Source organism: Budorcas taxicolor, chromosome 13, assembly GCF_023091745.1.
Source record: "Budorcas taxicolor isolate Tak-1 chromosome 13, Takin1.1, whole genome shotgun sequence".
Lineage (NCBI taxonomy): Eukaryota > Metazoa > Chordata > Mammalia > Artiodactyla > Bovidae > Budorcas > Budorcas taxicolor.
Window position 1 is genome coordinate 900,889 of NC_068922.1, and position 22,486 is coordinate 923,374.

Below are 22,486 nucleotides of genomic sequence, written 5' to 3' on the forward strand. Positions count from 1 at the left end.
TCTTTTTACTTAGTTATCACCATCATTAGGTTTTGATGCAAGTGGAAATTTACAATAAAATGAAAACAAATAGCATCAAGGATCACATACAATTCTGTGATAAGGTGATCTGTAATTCAGGCAATGAACTGCTTGAGGCTCATATCTTGATTTCTTACTCCAGCTGCTGCTGATGCCATTTGAAGAAAATACAGATGAAGAGAAAAATAAGTATCACTAGGCTAAAAAATTAGACAATTACAAGAATATAAATAACAAATTTATAATGGATTGCAATACAAATAAATAGTATTTTTAGTATAAAGCTACATTTGCAGGAAGAAGCTACATTTGCACTGCTTAGTAACAAATATGATTAAAATACACCAGAAACATGTTAAAGTTGTATGAGTCACATATATATGTCACAGTTCACATGAAGTTTCACTGAGAATAAGCCATCTGAAGGCCATGTGTCCTGATCTGAAACTATCAAAGGCCTTTCAAGCAAACCTCATGGCTCAGAAAGATGTTCAAAAAGCTGCCCCATCCAGATCGATCTGACTTGACTCCACTTTCAGTTTTCAAGATGAGCTATAATCTTCTAAAGGGGATCATAATGTAGACTGATGTAAACAGATGCTGAACAAGAAGAAACTTTTCTGTTGGCACAGAAGATTTACATCACCATTTTCCCAAATGTTAGTATTTGAAAGGATGGGTGAACCACACATTTATAATACTGGCAGAAATAACACTTTAACACTGAGATAAAGGACATAGGAAACTACTGATACACATTTTAAAAAGCACCAGTCTCCCCTTCCTTTTCTTACTTCACGCCAATTTAAGGTTTTAGGCTAAAAGCTCAGGTACGTCTTATTATCTCTACTCTTCTTTGGACTCTTTAATGTTTCTCATTCTGTAAATCAGGCTCCACTCTTAAAGGACTTGGTAATAAAAAGTCACATGCCAAGTACTTGCCTTAAAAGACACTTCTATCATCTACCCAAATCACACATACCCAAATCTTGTAGAAATGCCACAGCTATCAACAAGGATTTGGGCCATAAAAGAGTCAAAATTTGGCTTCCTCCACCATCAGTGTCAGCCTGACCAAAGCTTGCTTGCTTTTTATCACAGTGGTAATTTTGGATTTCCTCTTGTAGTCAGAGAGGCTTGTGGCTAACTGGGACCTTGTGCCAAGATAAAGCAGCGGGTTTGTACTCACGGGTTCAAGCCATGTGAGTTGAATGAACCAGCTTCTCATCCATTCACACTTACAGTTTAATGGGAAAGAAAGAAGTAGACTGCCTACATGTTGCTTCAGAATGAGAACTCTAAGCAAGCTGGGGTCATTTGCCAAGAGATAAATAATAAAAGGAAGAAATCAAGGAAACAATAACTTGGAGGTTTCAAACTTTCCCTCTAACCAGTGAACAGACAGTCTGCTCTCACTTCTCACACAGAAGGCTCTGCACCCATTCCCAAATGAAGTTTATTTAATTTACCTAACTTTGATATTCTATAACTAAGTAACTGATATTGCAATACAGGGAGGTATGATAATTTATTTTTTGAATCAAAACCACATTTCTATGCACTTGACTTCTGGATTAAATATATTACCTACAGGAAAAATCTATCAACTCCTATTGAAATGTTAATCTAATTTTAAATTATTTTGGGTTGATATTTTCCTTTAGTTTTATATTCAGGAGGAACTTAAAATGAACTTTAAAGTTGCAAGTGGAAAGAAATTAAATTTGATTGTGTACATCTCTCATCAGAATATTAAAAAAAAAACAAACAAACTGTAAAAACAGTCCCCATAGCAAATACTTCAACTTTTAATGAATCCACATCTCCAAACTGTTTTCTCCTCTTCCTCTATTTTTTTAAAGTATTGTTGAAAAAGAAAATACATTTTTCTTATTATATAATTAAATACTATCAGAAGTCCAACTGGAAATTGGCCTTACATTTATAAAAAGCCAAAGTACATTTTATTTCTTCATTTCGTCCCCTTTAGTAAAATACTTCACTTACAGAAAAAGAATTATTTCAATATGAGGGAGGGGGCTTGGGGCAAAGTATCATACAGAAAAGCCAAACTATGAAGCCTTTCTTACTCCATACTGTTGAACTTGAATTCAATTATCTTTGAAAAATTTTTTCAGCTGATTAGAAAAGAAACAGAATCCAGTGCCAGGAGGGCAGGTTCAGCTTCTCTCTGCTCCAGAAAGGCTTCCTGGTATCAGGGAGATGGAGCTGCCTCCCTGGAGGTACCATTGGAACTGGTGCTTTGGGTGAGGTGTCAGAGCCCCAGATGGTAGTCGGGCGAGAAGTGAGCACAAGTCAAGGTTTTCCCAGCCTGTGAGTTCTGTGATGGCCTCAAACTCGAGATTGTGTTGCTATCTAAAGAGAAAAATTATCAGCAACTTTTAATGTCATCACACTGGGGGGATGAGACTATCAGGTGACTAAGTGGGAAAGATGAAAAATAACCAACTCTAAAAACTGGATTCTGTCAGAATAAAAACTCCCTTTGTGTGAGGCTTGCAATAGGCTCATTCAGCCACATCAGGGCAGAGTTTCAGAATCTCCCCCTCCTCCAGTGAGCCCATGTTCAAAGTTAATACAAGGTAAGGGTTATCTAAACAGCAGATAGCAGTGTACTGCATATTTCTTCTTAAAGATGACAGAGTAACATGGAAATTTACATTATCATATGTAAACTAGATAGCCAACGGGAATTTTCTGTATAGCTCAGGAAACTCAAACAGGGGCTCTGAATCAACCTAGAGGGGTGGGATGGGCAGGGAGATGGGAGGGAGGTTGAAAAGGGAGGGGGTATATGTATACCCATGGCTGATTCATGTTGAGGTTTGACAGAAAACAACAAAATTCTGTAAAGCAATTATCCTTCAATAAAAAATAAAAAGAAAAAAAAATGACAGAAGCTTTTTGAATTCCATAAACCTGTACTATCTGGACTCAAAGGGTGTACAATAAACTTCAGACACCTTTCATAGCTTGGAATCTAATATTATGAAATTATTCTAAGACATAAATCAGATAGATGGATGGATTTTTTAAAGGACATTGGGCCCCCTGGGTACTTTTAGCAGACTAAGTATTGAGATTTATAGCAGTAAAATTCTTTACAAGATTAAGGAAGAAGGAAACGAAATCAAACCTTTCATTTTCAGATACACACTTTCGTTAGTTCTTTCATCAAAAGCATATCAGTGAAGGAAAGTCAGAAATGTTTTTTCAGTTATTATTAAACTGGTTTAAGAGCCAGGGAACCCCTTGAAATGGCAGCAAAACAACACAGTATTCAAGTTTTCATCATAAGATTACCTTGTACTGGCAAGACGTAGGAGATTTCCGGCTTCAAAGAATATTGCTAAAGGAGCTTTTGGAAAACGTTTTGGCTAAAAACAACCAAACTCTCTCCTGTAAAACTGCTACTTCCTTTTGAATCTCCAACGTTACATTGTGTTTGAGACGCTTGGCAGTCATGGCTTCATGGGCTGTGCTGCTTGATTATCTAAACCCTCAAGGCAGAACAAATATAGCTAATATCGAGCTGACTGCTGCCCGAGTCCTCTCACTGAGGAGGTGTTGCTCAGAGGGTGAGGAGCCCACAGGCCTATGGTGGGAAAACTGGAAATGTTAAAGGTAAGAAATAAAACACAAGAAGGGAGGTTCAGAGTTAGGAACATTTCCAAGCTTTTTTCTACAATAATCTCCAAGGCCCTCTACTTCTATTTCTAAAAAGTACCCCTGTATATGGCACCTGATGTTTCTTACAGTTTGACAAAAATCAATACTCAAACAAGAGGAAGCAAGATGTCTGCTACACTCAGGGTGCTCAGCTTGCCCTGCTCTCACAGTAAGGGCCTGCAGCCCTGTCTGTGCCCGTAACAGTGCTCCTGACGCTGGGGACCGCGTTCTCTGGTCAGAGCTCTGTAGCCCCGAGTAAAAAATGTGTGCTCACCTCGGCCCCAAACAGACCCTAGCACCATGTTTGCTTTTCTGCATCCTGATTGTCACGCCTGAAAGATTCTCAAACATACACGAGGCTTACTGCCATGAGACAAAATGGCTAAAGATTATTGTTTAAGAGAAGCTTGCTCATTCAAAAAGAAAATAAGAATTTGGTTTAAACTGCAGACAAAAGGGGAAGTTAACGTATTCTTTTGGTCTGTATTCTTGGAAACAGTGTCCTTAGGCCGACGGTCCCTTATCAGCATGCTGACTTTTGCGCTGTCTCAGTGAGTCTCCCAGCGCCTCTGTGCCAGCTGGGCAGGGCTGCTCCAGGCTGTCATCTCCCACCTCACCGGACCCCTTGTCCTCCCGGGCCTCCCTCGGGGGCTCCGGGTCCTGGGCATCACTCTTCTCCACGTCCCCGCCAGCAGCCGGGCCGTCTTCCTCTTCCTCCTCTGCTTCCTCTTCGTAACCAAGGTCCTCTTTCTCGTCCTCGTCATCTACAAGGCTGTCCTTGTTCTCTTCTTCATTTGAATCATCCTTTTCCTCCTCTACATCCTGCAACTGTTCAGTTAAATGAACCTCCTCTGACCTGAGATTCTGCTCTGCAGAAGAAAGAGAGGGGAACATTCTCTGATTAAACAATGGGCATTCAAAATGCTTTCACTAGTACATAGAATCTAAAAAAATAAATGAATGAATATTATAAAACAGAAACAGACTCATACAAACTAATGCTTTCTACCGACTCAACAAACTAGTGGTTACCAACCGGAGGGGCAAGACAGGAAGGGGAAAAGAGGTAAAGCTACAAGGTATAAAATCTACAAGGTACAAGGATGTAATATACAGCATAAAGATAACCAGTATGATAACTTAAAATGGAGTATAACCTATAAAAATAATGAATCAACTCTATTGTATATTTGAAACAAATACAACATTGGACATCAACTATACTTCAGTTTTAAAAAGGTCATTCAGCAGTCGATTGCACTTTGCTGTGAAATGAAACAGTGAGGCAGAGGATGGCTTTCTCCATCTTGACACCATGTTACTGCAAAGGACAGATCTCTGGATGGCATCCTAGCCCCATCCAGGGTGTCTCTACCTCTCTCTGGAGACTCTCTGACCAAGCTGCCTTGGGCACAGCCCAGGGGCATGGAGGGCAAAGGTTCCTCTGTACTCTGTGTTATGCACCTTGTAGAATGCTCAGCAGTTTTTAAACACTCACTGGTCATGGTGATTGGTTCAAACTCTGACTTAAGCAGAGCCAGTTGGGAGTCCTGTCCAGGAATTTTTGGCCAGAGTGAGGAGGAAAACTTTCTCTCCTTCTGCAGGGATTGTTAAACTGATGAAATGTGAGTTGGGGCTGTTGAAAGCCACTGAATCAACTTCACAGAGACAGAAACCTATCATCTTTGGGCTGAGCATAAAACCAGAACATCCTTGGATTTTTCAGCTTTGTAAACTAATAGATGTTTCTTTTTTCCCCTAAGTTACTTTAAACTGGGATTCTGTTACTTTTAAGAATTCTAAGGAATATAACATAGTTTATAATTATATATGAAGTCTGAAAGCCTTAAAAACTTTAAGAATTAAAAAAGAAATATAAGCTTATTTAGTTAAACTCATGTAAAAGTCAACAATTACAAAGTCTTATTAGTCTTCAACACTTCCCTGGTGGTCCAATGGTTAGGACTCTGCACTTCCCCTTCAGGAAGTGCAGGTACAATCCTGGTCAGGAAAGAAAGATCCCACAGGACACAAGTATGGCCAAGAAAACAAAGTCTTCCTGCAAACAACAGGAATAAAAGCATGGAAATCCAGGGGTATTTGGTCCCAAAAACAGTGTGAAGTAGTGAAAGGATTTGGGAAGACTGCTTTTATGGCTCAGAGTCATTATTGGTACACAGGAGAAACTCAGTGAGTGCCACTTCCCCTCCTGCCTTGCTCATCCCAGTTTGAATGAAGGAAAACATGTCAACTGATTAATGAAGGGCATACAATTCAAGGGAAAAAGTAATGGCCAAAATAAAATGTTCTTTAATGGAAGAGAGGAAATAAAAGAATTCTTGCTCAAATCTATCTAGAGAACACATTTCAAGGAATTTGGTGGTGGTGATGGTTTGGTCACCAGCAAACCACAGGGAAATTCACTATGAGCACAGAAGGCCATACCACGGACTTCTAAAGATACTCTATCTCATAAACTTATCATACTTACCAGAATGTTCAGATATATTCCTTGGAAGTGGCAAGTAGAAACATTCAGATATTACTACCAAGACCTGAGGGGAAAACAGTGATTTTACAGTGAGTGAATAGGACATTTATTACCAAACAACCTTAAAGTTAGGCCTTGCTTCTATAACCAGATATTCATATATAAATACAGAGCAATTGGTCAAAAGTCCAAAAACAAGGCAAGGGCAAAATTAAGAATTTTCTATTTTTCAAATGTGGATATAATGCTGGAAAACACTATTAATTTCAAACAGAGGTCACAAAGTCAAATGTATACACACAGTCCACTAAAAACAGATGAATTAATAAGCAAGTATAAGAAAACAGACACTCTCAGCCAAGTATGAAGTGATCCTTTAAAAAACCTTACTATGGCAAATGATACCACTGTCATGGCAGAAAGCAAAGAGGAACTAAAGAGCCTCTTGATGAGGGAAGATGGAGGAGGAGAGTGAAAGAGCCAGCTTAAAACTCCACATTCAGAAAACTAAGACCCTGGCATCTGGTCCCTTTGTGAAGTGAAGTGAAGTGAACTGAAGTCGCTCAGTCGTGTCCGACTCTTTGTGACCCCGGGGACTGTAGGCCGCCAGGGTCCTCCATCCATGGGATTCTCCAGGCAAGAATACTGGAGCAGGTTGCCATTTCCTTCTCCAGGGGATCTTCCCGACTCAGGGATTGAACCCAGGTCTCCCGCATTGTAGGCAGACGCCTTAACCTCTGAGCTGTCCCTTTACTACACAGCAAACAGAAGGGGAAAAGGTGGAAGCAGTGACACATTTCCTCTTCTTGGCTCTAAAACCACTGAGGACAGTGACTGCAGCCATGAAATCAGAAGACAACTACTTCTTGGCAGGGAAGCTATGACAAACCTAGATAATCGTGTTAAAAAGCAAAGACATCATTTTGCCAACAAAGGTGCATATAATCAAGGCTATGGTTTTTCCAGTAGTCATGTACTGATGTGAAAGCTGGGCAATAAAGAAGGCAGAGCACTGAAGAACTGAACTATGATCTTGGAGAAGACTCTTGAGAGTCCCTTGGACGGCAAGGAGGTCAAACCAGTCTGAACACTCTTTGGAAGGACTGATGCTGAAGGTGAAGCTCCAATACTGTGGCCATCCCATGAGAACAGCTGACTCACTGGAAAAGACCCTGATGCTGGGAAAGACTGAAGGCAGAAGGAGAAAAGGGCAACAGAAGATGAGATGGTTGGATAGCATCACTGAGTCAACGGACATGAACCTGGGAAACTGCAGGAGATGGTGAGGGACAGGGAAGCCTGGAGTGCTGCAGTCCATGGGGTCGTGTAGAGTCGGACATGACTTGGTGACTGAACAACAGTATGATAAATAAAATGAGTCTGTATATGGGTTGTCCCTCACCAGTGGGAAACTCCTGATTTTCTGGAAGAGTATTTCAGGGTGTAGAATTACTAAGAGTGTTGTAATAAATTACTAGAGGTGCACCGGCAGGACCCTGAGGGATGGGATGGGGAGGGAGGTGGGAGGGAGGGTCAGGATGGGGAACACATGTACACCCATGGCTGATTCATGTGAATGTATGGCAAAAACCACCAGAATACTGTAAAGTAATTAGCCTCCAATTAAAAAAAAAGCAGTGGGAAAATAATAATAATAAAAAGAAATTACTAGAGAGACAAACTGTGAGAAAACACATCAATGATGTGAACTAGATCTTACTTTAAAGAGTGATTGACTGGCTTCACCTCCAACCTTGATTGCAGCATTGACTCACTTTCTACTTACTACTAATAAGCTGTTTCCCTTGATAAACTACAAGCATCCTAGAGGAAGGTTCATTCTGGCTCACGTTCCACACCCGGACTGTGGGCTGCGATGATGAAACTGATGGGAAGATGTGTGAAACAGGGCTGAGGTAGTCAGGGTCCCTCGCTCCCTACACCCTCCACACGGCCTCCACACAGTAGCGCGCAGCAGAGAGAGACCAGTGTGGGAGGAAGCCACCCGCTGAGAAGGGCTGCACTGGTCCTCCTGTACTGAACTAACTCCTGGGCTTCACCTTCACTGTGAACAACTGCCCAATGTTTAAAACAGAACAGTACTTCATAAATTTAAGGGGTTCAAAAATTTTTAAACTCCAAAGTCATGTCCTTTTGATTCAATTTTATAAACATCAAATGAGTAACTTACTTTGACTATTACCACCTACATATTCATTTATTACTTTACTTAATATTTGGTTCATTACATTTAAGATATCATGTTAAAATCTGGGGGGAAGGGTTCAGAAAAAGATACAAAAAGGAAGTTGTAAAGCAATATGGAACAGGGAACTCATAAAAAATGAAGAACGCTCTTTGATAGATACTTCAGAGATATAGAGACGACAACCAGTTCTGGGGTTGGGGAAGGATCCATCCAGAATTACCACTTGAGAGAGAGGGCCTTTGGGGCCCTGGATGTGGTTAGGAGAGGACGAGCACCACCAGCAGTCTGACTCGTGTAAGCAGCACCACGCTGCACACAGAGGCTCTTGGATACAGTTGCTGTTCAGTCGCTCACTCATGTCCAACTCTGTGACCCCATGGACTGCAGCACACCAGGCTTTCCTGTCCTTCACTATCTCCCGGAGTTTACTCAAACTCATGTCCACTGAGTCGGTGATGCGATTCAACCATCTTATCCTCTGTCGTCCCCTTCTCCTCCTGCCTTTAATCTTTCCCAGCATCAGGGTCTTTTCCAATTAGTCGTCTCTTTGCATCAGGCGGCCAAAGTATTGGAGCTTGGATCCAGAGAAATGCCTAAATGACAGACAGAGGAAACCCATGTGCAGGGCAGTGGGATGCACGAAGCACCGAGGGTTGGAGAGGAGCAAGCTCCAAGCTGTTAAACTGATGTGAACAACAAAGAGGAAAACACTTCCACCTGAAAAGACAGAGTCTGAAAACCAAATGATAGCCACATGCTTATAGGAGCTATTCACTGAACATAATGCTTTTTTGTGACTTTCTTTTTCCTTTCTTAATACCAACTGAAGCGAAAATTTTTGGTTTGGTCACATTGCAAAGGAAAGAAGAAACACCTGCCAGTGACAAATAATTGGCATTTACAACAAAGCCTGGAAGGGAGTAAGTCCCACCTGTGAGATACGTGGGCCATCTAGAATGCTACGTAAGGGGACCTAGAAGAGACTTACAGGACACCAGCCTCAACCCTGTCAGCTGTATGACCCTGGGCAAGTCACTTAACTGTTTTCTCACTTGCACTCTACTCTCTCAAAAGGATAAGTCTGGGGTCAGTCTACCACTAAGGGCTGTTTCATGTCTCTAATACTACATAACGCCATTACACCGTCATCCTTCCCAGAAACTGGGAGGAAAATCCTCTCGTTCCATCAGTTCAGGATCTATTTTCCAGTCTAAAGAACCACTCTCTGGTGATGGGCCACTTTCTGAGCCACTAAACATGGCACTGTTTACAAAGAGGGCCTATACAGGAATGGTACCCTCCTCTCCTTCTTCCCTCCGACAGTTAGATTTTCCGGTTTCAGCTTAGCAGCCAGCCAGGCATCTAAAAGAGGAGAGCAGACAGATTTGCCATCTTTCATAGAGAGTGAGAGCTACACCTCCTCATACTGGAGACCCTCTCTGTGGAAGCTCTGTGCTAGGAAGCAGTCAGCAGCATATACTGGGTTGACCAAAAAAGTTCATTCCAGTTTTCCCACAAGATCTTGGGTAAAACCCAAATGAACTACTGGCCAACTCAATAGAAAAATGGTTCACCCAAGTTGCAAAATTCAGACAGTATCTACACCAACTGAAATGGAGACCAGATAAGAGATGCAAAAGTTTGCTGCCCGTATATTCCATGGCTTTTCTGCCTGTCCGCAGCTTTGCTGTTTTCCATCCTTCAAAGCACAGTTGCCGACGTCAGAAAGTGACGCAACCAGAGCGATCTGATGTACACTTACGGGCCTTCCCCATGTTGGGTTTAAAGTGCAGAATATAGACTTCATTTCTAAAACTGAGCCCTTGGGTTACATGCGAAAAATAACATGGAATTAGTATAGCCACTAAGGAGAACAGTGTGAAGGTTCCTTAAAAAAACTGGAAATAGAACTGCCATATGACCCAGCAATTCCACTGCTGGGCATACACCCCGAGGAAACCAGAATTGAAAGAGACGCGTGTACCCCAGTGTTCATCACAGCACTGTTTATAATAGCCAGGACATGGAAACAACCTAGATGTCTATCAGCAGACAAATGGATAAGAAAGCTGTGGTACATATACACAATGGAATATTACTCAGCCATTAAAAAGACAACATTTGAATCAGTTCTAATGAGTTGGATGAAACGAACCTATTATACAAATTGAAGTAAGTCAGAAAGGAAAACACCAGTACAGTATAGTAACACATATATATGGACTTTAGAAAGATGGTAATGATGATGCTATTTGTGAGACAGCAAAACAGACACAGATGTAAAGAACAGACTTTTGGACTCTAGGAGGTGAGGGTGGGGTGATTTGAGAGAATAGCATTGAAATATGTTTATTACCATATCTGAAATAGATCACCAGTCCAGGTTTGAGGCATGAGACAGGGCGTTCAGAGCTGGTGCACTGGGATGACCCTGAGGGATGGGAAGGAAGGTGGGACGGGGGTTCAGGCTGGAGAATACATGTACACCCATGGCTGATTCATGTCAATGTATGTCAAAAACCACTACAATACTGTAAAGTAATTAGCCTCCATTTAAATTAATTAATTTAAAAAAATAACACTTGATAAAATATTTCAACCATTACTAGTCTCAATAAAGACAGCAAACAAAAACCAAATTAGCAGTCTTGCTTTGACTTCCCATCTTTTAAAATTATGGGAAAAAAAGAAAGACGTAATGGTGAGGCTTATGGGAAAGAAAGACTTGATCAGGAAATCACTTCTCTATGGGAAACGTCGTGCCCTTCCTGGCCAATGCACATATTAACATTTCATGAAAAGATTGGCACAATAAAGGACAAAAATGGTATGGGCCTAACAGAAGCAGAAGACATTAAGAAGAGGTGGCAAGAATACACAGAACTATACAAAAAAAAATCTTCATGACCAAGATAACCACGATGGTGTGATCACTCACCTAGAGCCAGACATCCTGGAATGCAAAGTCAAGAGGGCCTTAGGAAGCATCACTACAAACAAAGCTAGTGGAGGTGAAATTCCAGTTGAGCTATTTCAAATCCTAAAAGATGCTGTGAAAGTGTTGCACTCTACGTTTCCCATAGAGAAGTGATTTCCTGATCAAGTCTTTGTTTCCCATAAGCCTCACCATTACATCTTTCTTTTTTTCCATAATTTTAAAAGATGGGAAGTCAAAGCAAGACTGCTAGTTTGGTTTTTGTTTGCTGTCTTTATTGAGACTAGTAATGGTTGAAATATTTTATCAAGCATTATTTTTTTTTAATTAATTAATTTAAGGTTTCCAGCAACCTGGAAAACTCAGCAGTGGCCACAGGACTAGAAATGGTCAGTTTTCATTCCAATCTCAAAGAAAGGCAATGTCAAAGAAGGTTCAAACTACCAGACAACTGCACTCATCTCACACACTAGCAGAGTAATGCTCAAAATTCTCCAAGCCAGCCTTCAACAGTATAGGAACCATGAAAATCCAGATGTTCAAGCTGGATTTTGAAAAGGCAGAGGAACCAGAGTTCAAATTGCCAACATCCACTGGATCATTGAAAAAGAGAATACCAGAAAAACATCTACTTCTGCTTTATTGATTATGTCAAAGCCTTTGACTGTGTGGATCACAATAAACCGTGGAAAATTCTGAAAGAGATGGGAAATACCAGACCACCTGAACTGCCTCCTGAGAAATCTGTATGCAGGTCAAGAAACAACAGCTAGAATCGGACGTGGAACAACAGACTGCCTCCAAATTGGGAAAGGAGTACGTCAAGGCTGTGTATTGTCACCCTGCTTATTTAACTTACATGCAGAGTGCATCACACAAAATGTTGGGCTGGATGAAGCACAAGCTGAAATCAAGATTGCCGGGAGAAATATCAATAACCTCAGGTATGCAGACGACACCACCCTTATGGCAGAAAGTGAAGAGGAACTAAAGAGCCTCTTGATGAAAGTGAAAGAAGAGAGTGAAAAAGCTGGCTTGAAACTCAACATTCAGAAAACGAAGATCATAGCATCCGGTCCCATCACTTCATGGCAAACAGATGGAGAAACAATGGAAACAGAGACAGAGTTTATTTTCTTGCGCTCCAAAATCACTGCAGATGGTGACTACAGCCATGAAATTAAAAGATGCTTGCTCCTTGTAAGAAAAGCTATGACCAATCTAGACAGCATATTAAAAAACAGAGACATTACTTTGCCAATAAAGGTCCTTCTAGTTAAAGCTATGGTTTTTCCAGTAGTCATGTATGGACGTGAGAATTGGACTATAAAGAAAACTGAGTGCCAAAGAATTGATGCTTTTGAACTGTGGTGTTGGAGAAGACTCTTGAGAGTCCCTTGGACAGCAAGGAGATCAAACCAGTCCATCCTAAAGGAAATCATCCTGAATATTCATTAGAAGGACTGATGTTGAAGCTGAAACTCCAATACTTTCACCACTTGAAACAAAGAACTGTCTCATTAGAAAATCCCTTGAAGCTGGGAAAGATTGAGGGCAGGAGGAGAAGGGGATGACAGAGGATGAGATGTTTGGATGGATCACCGACTTGATGGATGTGAGTTTGAGTGAACTCTGGGAGTCGGTGATGGACAAGGAGGCCTGGCGTTCTGCAGTCCATGGGGTTGCAAAGAGTGGGACATGAGTGAGCGACTGAACTGAACTGAAGACTCACAAAAGGAAGGAGACCCTCTGACGTCACCGAGATCAAGCTCCACATGACGACACCCATGCCTTGCTTTCAGTCCCCAGTTAAAGGCAAAGGTGACAGGGATCAGTGATCCTGAGACCTCACTGCAGGCAAAGCTTCTAGTTGTTGTGTCACTTCCAACACACATTACAGGTGCAGAAAATGCACGTTGAGCAGAGATCCATGCTTGCTGTTTTACGGAAATGTATTAATAGAAAATGTATGAATCTATTACTGCTTTAAAATTATTATTTCCTTAAATTACGTTCTCTTCCCAAACTTCTTTAAAGGAACAGTATCACTTGGTCACTTGAATAGTCTAGAATCAACTCCCTTCTTCAGATCAAGTCTCTAATAACCTTCCTACACTGATAATTTGACTCAGTTTCCAAATAAACTTAGGGCCCAGACAGGCCTGACTTTTTCAACTTAAAGTCAACCTCAAAAATAAAATTCTAAACTATTTATGCTGAGAAGAGTTTTCAATGTTTGGACTTCCCTGGTGGCTTAAACGGGAAAGCGTCTGCCTATAATGTGGGAGACCCGGGTTCAATCCCTGGGTCGGGAAGGTCTCCTGGAGAAGGAAATGGCAACCCACTCCAGTATTCTTGCCTGGAAAATCCCATGGACGGAGGAGCCTGGTAGGCTACAGTCCCTGGGGACACAAAGAGTCGGACACCACTGAGTGACTTCACTTTCACTTCCAATAGGCCCATACTCAACTACATCCAGGATAACTCGATCTCAGAATCACCCAGGATCTCATATTGTTTCCCCTACAGAAGCCACACACTCATGCAGCTCCAGAGTAGACAGCAGATGGGAGAAATACGTTGATATCCACAAAGTTATATCCAAAGTCAAATTATTTTAGGCCAGAGGACTAAGGACACGTTAATTAGCAATAAGATTAATACAGCAGAATGGAACATACTCAGGACTACTGAATTACCCAGGACTACTTAAGTTCTATCCCTACCCATGAAATTAACATCAGCAGTCAAATGACAAATACAAACCATATATGAGGTAAGCATACTCATGGCAAAATAAAATCAAGCCTCCTTGGCACCCTGGAATATGACTTTGTAGCATCAAGTTATGGCTTGCTATAAAGGTGACTGCTAATATTTTCCTTAAGTTTATTTTTTAAAAGACCATGCGAAAGAGCTAAAATACATTACAAAATGTAAGGACAGACTCTAAGACAAACTTACCTAAAGGGTGATCCTTTTTCTATAAATTTTTAGTCATTAATTATTCCTATTTATAATATAGTGTTTAAGAGCTATGTGATCAGTATATAGTATAATAACTTTTATGAACTTCTTGAGTTTAAAGCTCAAATTGATCAAGAGTAGGTAAAGAAAAAGATTTCAAAAATATATAACCAAGAGAAAAACACACTCAAGCATTTACAGTTCTCATATAATCAAGTATAAAGTATAAAATTATTCCAAGCCCTATCTAAAAGTCTAGGAAGAAAGTATACAGATACCTGATGGATAGGGATTTTCAAATTCAAAGAAGATGTAGTGATATGGTTTGCATCTCATTTTTTCACATAACAATGATTGTGATTTTTTTAAAATCCACACTATCTTACAAAATCTACCTTGGGAAAACTGGAGTATATGTATAAGAAGCTGGTCATATTTAGATTTTCAATTTGAGGATACAAATAGGGAAAATCATCTTGCTCACCCAAGGAACAAATTCACAGCTTTGGCCTTATCACAACAGTGTTCTAATCAAGTAGGCAATGTGTGAATTCACAGCTGACTCAGTTGTCTTGGAAACTAACTTATCAACTCAAGTTAAGTCTCTATTTCTCTCTTCAACACTGCCTATATTTTGGGTGGCACGTATCTTCAGAATATTTAAGGGGGGGATTGGGGGATAATAATTTAATGAATTTTCCATTATATCTCAAATCTCCATTGAAAGTAGTATCATACAAGCAAATGTTATTTAACTGCTTAGATTATACACAAAATGATGTTTGTTTATGTGCTTTTTCTTTCTTGGCTGCTTTCTAGTTTTGCATGAAACCAACTGGCTTTAAAGACAAGAAAAGAGATTCATGTTATCTCTTACCAGACCCATGAGAAGGCCAAAAATCAAGGTGGCTACCACAAAAAAGAAGTAAGAACACCAAGCAGGAACTCCAAGGGTCACTGTGAAATAGTTGTGAAGATGCTGTGAACAGAAGAAAAAAGTAAAAAAAAAAAATACATATTTATAAAGAGAACTAAAAATGTTTGAATCTCCCTCTTTACCACTTTACTCAAGTCTACAGTTCTATTTATATGAGCTCCCACAAAGATCATCCAGCGGATTATACATCTATATTATTTTTCAAGAGCAAGTCAGATTTTATAACACTGAGAATCTGAGAGTAAAAATCAAGGTCGTATCTAGTAAGAGTTATACTTCTTTGAAGTTAATGACCAAACAGAACTCTGGTAGGATTGTTTATCCTTCTTCCATCATGGGATTTTTTTTTGGTCACTATCCCCTAACAACTTATATACCTTAATGTTTACTCATAATATGATATCCATAAAAAATTAAACTTTGTTTTTTAATTGGGCCTTTATAAATTTTTAAGTAGAACTAAATTACTGCTTATGGAACATCAACCATTTAAATATTTCCAAACTTCCTTTTTCTAGTCATATTCTTATTGCTCAACATCCAGCCATCCTTTACAAATTTCCTAATCACCATAAAATTTAGACATTTTTCAGCTAATTCATTATGAGCAAATAAGATTTCATCAGTCTTTGAAGAAAGTGCACATTCCTTCTTGTTTACTATCCTCTGGGACTCTATCTTTCACTCAAACAGTAAAAAATGAGTGAGGAGATACAATCTGAGCTAGAAGTATCACATGCTAAATCATACAGGAATTACAGATATGAACTAGCTAGTGTGGAATCAAAGCCCATTTAGACATGGACTTGAAGGAGCCATGTTGCCTCATGATGGCTTTGTGATCATCTACTTTAGGCCCTTTTAGCTTCAAAAAAAGTGTTCTTGCCTGGAGAATCCCAGGGACAGAGAAGCCTGGTGGGCTTCCGTCTGTGGGGTCGCACAGAGTCGGACACGACGGACGTGACTTAGCAGCAGCAGCTTCAAAAAAATTCACTAAAAAGCCAATAGTTTTATGATATTTTTATGTCTATAGATAGTTTATCTACAAAATTACAGGGCACAGGATGAAATGGCTCCAAACTAAATGCCACCAGCAAACAGAAATAATGACTTGCTCAGAACTGATGAGGTTAATGAAAACTAGTCCAAGAGTCTATTTAAATATTTCTCAAAACTGAAGTTACTCAAGTATCTCCCATTGGCTTCTCAGTTTGTAACTGTCAATACAATTAGATAATATATCTGTTTCTGGCTTAACTTAGAATAAACAAAACAGATTGTTAACTGGTCTAGAATAGTCTGAGATCTCTTTTCTCCAATTGTTTACTCAGCAATAGAGGCATATCTAAAGACTCAAGGTTTTAAATACTGACACATGTAATTAAAGTGTTCAATAAATATTTATTGAATAAATAAAATACACTAGCAAATCCTTAAACTATTCACAGGAATGCACACAACTACTGACTTATAAAACTGTCATCTGTATTCTGTTGATGGCACTGGTCATTGCTCTATCTTCAGCCACAGCAACTATCTAAGAATAATCTAGTACTCTGCAGCCCAAGTAGGCAAAAGAGATATTTAGGCTATAAAAGGTTGTTTTGCTCAAACTCTGTCAGTGGAATTTTTAAGATGCATTGTACAGTTCTTTAGGAAATTTGGCATATTGAACATAGCTTATTTATGCTTGTCTTGATTATTCAATTTCATCATCAATTAAACTCTGAAATGTGCCAAGGAATTAGAAGACATGGAAAGCCAGTGTGCATTTGTGCTAACCCATGGACATATGAATTCTGTAACTTCCTTTATAAGTAGTATCTGCCCATATAGTTGGAATGAGTAACACATTATAAGTCCATCTGGACAGTGTCTTAAGCCCTTTTGCAAAATAAATGATTTAAGAAATGCTTAAGAAATTTTCTAAGTTATTTTCTAGAATTCAGTAAATGATATGCCTTTGAATCACTGCACTGAGTCATATTCTCAGTGCATTCAAAAACATCCTCTTACAGATTCCACTTCAATTTTCTTGTACTGCCATCCTCTAAGGAATTTGCTTGAGCTTCTTAGAAAAACTCTGCCATCTTGTGGTCTTTTTAGGTGATTACTAAAAAATTACTAAAGCCTCATTAATCAAGTTATGTTTTCAAAACTGTAGCCACAAAGCATTATCGTTTACTTTGTCTGAGTCCACAACGGTTTCAGAATACCTTCAAGACTATTAGGGTTCCTGTACTAGGCACATGAAGTTTTTTGTATACAAGTTTCCCAGTAATAACTGATTAAAACCGACCTATTTCAATTTTAGATTTCTGTGTTTGTTTCTTTGCCAGGGAAAGTAACTTTTCACTTGTGGAAAATACTGACCCGAGTTCAATATTATATGTGCTCATTACAAGGAAGCATCATATTATTTCCTTAAAATGCATGCAAATGTCACCTGCTGGGCCCAATACCTCATATTATTATATTTTTGTAATAGGTGATTGAATTAGAGCTAATTTTTAGCTATAAACAGATCTGAATGAGAGGACTACATGAAGACACTGTTTACAGCAGAAAAAAAGGAGGACATTCCAACCAGTGGTCAGATGGATTTGAGGAATGGAGCCAGGATAAGGTGTCCATCATTCAGAGGTGGAGCTTTTTATAAGATTCACTCAAAACATAACAGAAAGGTTGAAAGTTGAAAAAACAATTCCAGGTAGGCACTAACCAGAAAAAAAAAAAATTATAGTATTAATATTAGAAAAAAATGACCTTATAGAATATAAATGCAATTTCTATGTGTCAAATTTTACTATTATAAAATTAAACTTTTTTTCATTAAAAAAAAATCTACAAAGTCCAAATATACATATATATATATACCATATATACTGTACTTCTCAATCACTAATAAGAATATATTAACTGGTTATTCAGAGATGAATCATGTTCTGTTCTTCAAACGGCCTTTTCTCTGCAGTCCAATGCATTCACACAGAATCCATCCATGCTGCCCAAGGTTGTGCCCTGTGCCTACAGAAGTAAAACATCAACTCCTGGCCTTGATGTGCTCCAAATGTCAAGCACAGAAATCATTTGTATGACATAGTGAAAAATGGCAACTCCTTGTTATCAGTCAAGCTGTAATTTCAGTTCAGTTGTTCAGTTGTGTCTGACTCTTTGCGACCCCATGAATAGCAGCACGCCAGGCCTCCCTGTCCATCACCAACTCCCGGAGTTCACTCAGATTCATGTCCATCGAGTCAGTGATGCCATCCAGCCATCTCATCCTCTGTAGTCCCCTTCTACTCCTGCCCCCAATCCCTCCCAGCATCAGAGTCTTTTCCAATGAGTCAGCTCTTCTCATGAGGTGGCCAAAGTACTGGAGTTTCAGCTTTAGCATCATTCCTTCCAAAGAACACCCAGGACTGATCTCCTTTAGAATGGACTGGTTGGATCTCCTTGCAGTCCAAGGGACTCTCAAGAGTCTTCTCAAGCCATAAGAGGTTTGAACAATTATTTATTTTCCCTGGTACTGTCTTTGAAAAGAAAACTACTTTATAACAATATGTGAGGGTCACAATTAATTTCCATCTAATCTCTTTTTAAGGCTTCCCTGATAGCTCAGTTGGTAAAGAATCCTCCTGCAGTGCGGGAGACCTCAGTTTGATTCCTGGGTCAGGACTATCCACTGGAGAAGGGGTTCCAGTATTCTTGGGCTTCCCATGTGGCTCAGCTGTTAAAGAATCCGCCTGCAATGCTGGAGACCTGGATTTGATCCTTTGGTTGGGAAGATCCCCTGGAGAAGGGAAAGGCTACCCACTCCAGTATTCTGGTCTGGAGAATTCCACAGACTGTACAGTCCATGAGATTGCAAAGAGTCAGACACGACTGAGCAACTTTCACAATCTCTTCTTAACCCTCAGAACAAATTCTCTCCTGACCTGCAGTTGTAGCAGATTCTGTGCTAAGCTTCTGAAGATTCCTGACACCTATTACAATTATCCTGTTGGTTTAGAAAGTATATGTCTATAAGGTTTTCAAATAGCTATCAAAATATATGACTCCTAAATATATTTAGTGTCAAAACATAGCAACAGGCTGAATCCTTACTCCCAGTTCCTGGTTTGCAATGCAAAATTCTCAACCTGTGAGTAAACGTCTCACCAATAAAAGAAAATATCAGAAGAAAACCAAATGAAACTCAAAACTATATGAAAAGAGGACAAATGCTAGTTATTTTTAATATGATATACAAATGTCAAAAAAAGACAACAGAATTTAAACAAAAAAGATTAAGTTCAAGTTACCAATTTATTTTCTTGCTAAAAGAAAAAAAAAAAACCTAAAGTAGGTATATCTCAAAAAGCAAAAACTATAATACAACTGAAAAACTGAGATGCAAAAGTTTTGTTAAAATTTCTCCAAACATATACTAATATGCACAAAAAGCAGAGCTTTCATGAGCTCCATGAACTGTTGTTGTTCAGTCACTCAGTCGTGTCTGACTCTGTGACTCCATAAACTATAGCACACCAGGCTTCTGTGTCTTTAACCCAGTCCTACAGCTTGCTCAAACTCATCTCTATTTAGAGTTTGTGATGCCGTCTCATCCTCTGTCATCCACTTCTCCTCATGCTTTCAAACTTCCCCAGCATCAGGGTCTTTTCTAATGAATCGGCTCTTCGCATCAGGTGGCCAAAGTATTGGATATTCACCTTCATCATGAGTTCTTCTAATGAACACCCAGGACTGATCTCCTTTAGGATGGACTGGTTGGATCTCCTTGCAGTCCAAGGGACTCTCAAGTCTTTTCCAACACCACAGTTCAAAAGCATCAATTCTTCAGCACTCAGCTTTCTTTATAGTCCAACTCTCATATCTATACATGACTTTGTATGGAAATACCATAGGCTTGACTAGACAGACCTTTGTTGGCAAAGTAATGTCTCTCCTTTTTAATATGCTAAGTTGGTCACAGCTTTTCTTCCAAGGAGCAAGTGTCTTTTAATTTCGTGGCTGCAGTCACCATCTGCAGTGATTTTGTAGTTGTTTGTATTCTTTCCCTGTCTATTTGCCATGAAGTGATGGGACCGGATGCCATGATCTTCATTTTTTGAATGTTAAGTTTTAAGCCAGCTTTTTCACTCTCCTCTTTCACCTTCATCAAGAGGCTCTTTAGTTCCTCTTTGCTTTCTGCCAAAGGGGTGGCATCATCTGCACATCTCAGGTTATTGATATTTAACCCGGCAATCTTTATTCTAGCTTGTGATTCATCCCGTCCGGCATTTTGCATGATGTACTCTGCATGTAAATTAAAGAAGCAGGGTGACAATATACAGCCTTGATGTACTCCTTTCCCAATTTGGAACCACTCTGTTGTTCCATGTCTGGATTTAACTGTTGCTTCTTGATCTACATACAGATTTCTTAGGAGGCAGGTAAGGTGATTTGGTATTCCCATCTCTTTAAGAATTTTCCCCAGTTTGCTGTGATCACACAGTTCAAGGTTTTAGCAGTCAGTGAAGCAGAAGTAGATGTTTTTATGGAACTCTCTCGCTTTTTCTGTGACACAACGGATGTTAGCAATTTGATCTCTGGTTCTTCTGCCTTTCCTAAATCCAGCTTGAACATCTGGAAATTCTTGGTTCACTTACTGTTGAAGCCTGGCTTGGAGAATTTTGAGCATTACTTTGCTAGCATGTGAAATGAGTGCAATTGTGCGGTAGTTTGAACATTGTTTGGCACTGCCATTCTTTGGGACTGGAATGAAAACTGACCTTTTCCAGTCTTGTGGCCACCGCTGAGTTTTCCAAATTTGCTGGCATATTGAGTGCAGCACTTTCACAGCATCATCATTTAGGATTTGAAATAGCTCAGCTTGAATTCCATCACCTCCACTAGTTTTGTTCGCAGTGATGCTTCCTAAGTTCCACTTGACTTTGCAATCCAGGATGTCTGGCTGTAGGTGAGTGATCATACCGTCATGGTTATCTGGGTCATTAAGATCTTCTTTGTATAGTTCTTCTGTGTATTCTTGCCACGTCTTGTTAATATTTCCTTGAATATTAAGTTCCAAATATGACAAATGATGTATAATCATAACATAGAAAAGACAAATACAAGGAGGTAATAAGATCTAAAGATCTTTTGAAATACTTTATAGATTTATATACTTAATTCCCTGGCAATTTTGTCAAATCTGGCAGGATTTAGATCACTGTACATGTAGAGAGGAGCAAAGGTTACGTGATACATTCAATATTATGTAAAAGTTCAGCATTTGAACCTAAATAACAGTTCTAAGTTACTGAGAAGACTCAGTGAAATGATACAATCACACATAGCAGCTTCCCAGGTGACGCTAGTGGTAAAGAACCCGCCTGCCAATGCAGGAGACGTGAGACATATGTTCGATCCCTGGGTCAGGAAGATCCCCTGGAGGAGGAAATGGAACCCCACTCTAGTATTCTTGCTGGAAGAATCCCATGGAAAGAGAATCCTGGTGGACTATAGCACATGGGGTCCCAAAGAGTCAGACATAACACTGAGCCACATAAAAGGGGCTTGCAAATTTTTCCTTAAAGGGCTACATCATGAATATTTAGGCTTGTGGGCCATATGATCTCTGCCACAACAACTCATCTCTATCACTGTACTGTGAAAGCAGTCACAGAAAATAGGTAATAAGTGAATGTGACTATGTTCCAACAAGACATTATTAAACAAAACAGGCAGCCCAGGCCGCCCAACAAGCTGGTCTGCTGATCCTTAACAGATCTTTGATCTGTAGGGAGATTATGACAATGAGAAATAAGAGGAAGTGAAACCACAGAAGCCCTTTCAGCTTTGAGAAAGGGATTTACTACTGATCTATGAAAATATGACTTTGGTCTTTTGGCCCCTGTCCAATTTAAGTCCTTCTACACAAAGACACATTCCCACTATGACTCCAGGTAAGAGTAGTTGTATGGCTTAAGAAGAAAAGTGAAATTATAAAACCATTTAAAGTATTCATTTCCCTACTATTTAGAAGCAACCTTCTCACTCTTAAAAACCCCTCTACTGATATAATCATAAAGGGCCTTATTTACTCACCCATATCTTGCCAGAGATGCTAAAAAGACCAGCCATTCCAGACATCCTAAAAAAACATAAAGGCAAGGAGAACCACTGGTGATGGATAGCATAATAAAAAACAAAAACAAACAAACAAAAAAACCTCAAGCCACAAGGACTCCT

The 22,486-nt window shown here is 39.6% G+C and overlaps 1 protein-coding gene across 1 annotated transcript in view; it reads right to left on the reverse strand.

The window, feature by feature from the left end:
* Nucleotides 1–277: 277 nt before the first annotated feature.
* Nucleotides 278–22,486, reverse strand: part of TMX4 (thioredoxin related transmembrane protein 4) — a 70,176-nt gene continuing 47,967 nt past the window's right edge. Inside the window, exons 5-8 of the mRNA XM_052650971.1 lie at nucleotides 22,343–22,388; nucleotides 15,191–15,292; nucleotides 6,203–6,266; nucleotides 278–4,580 (exon numbers count right to left, since the gene is read on the reverse strand). Coding sequence (XP_052506931.1) covers nucleotides 4,216–4,580; nucleotides 6,203–6,266; nucleotides 15,191–15,292; nucleotides 22,343–22,388 — 577 coding nt within the window. The 3' untranslated portion in view covers nucleotides 278–4,215. The remainder of the gene's footprint in view (nucleotides 4,581–6,202; nucleotides 6,267–15,190; nucleotides 15,293–22,342; nucleotides 22,389–22,486) is intronic.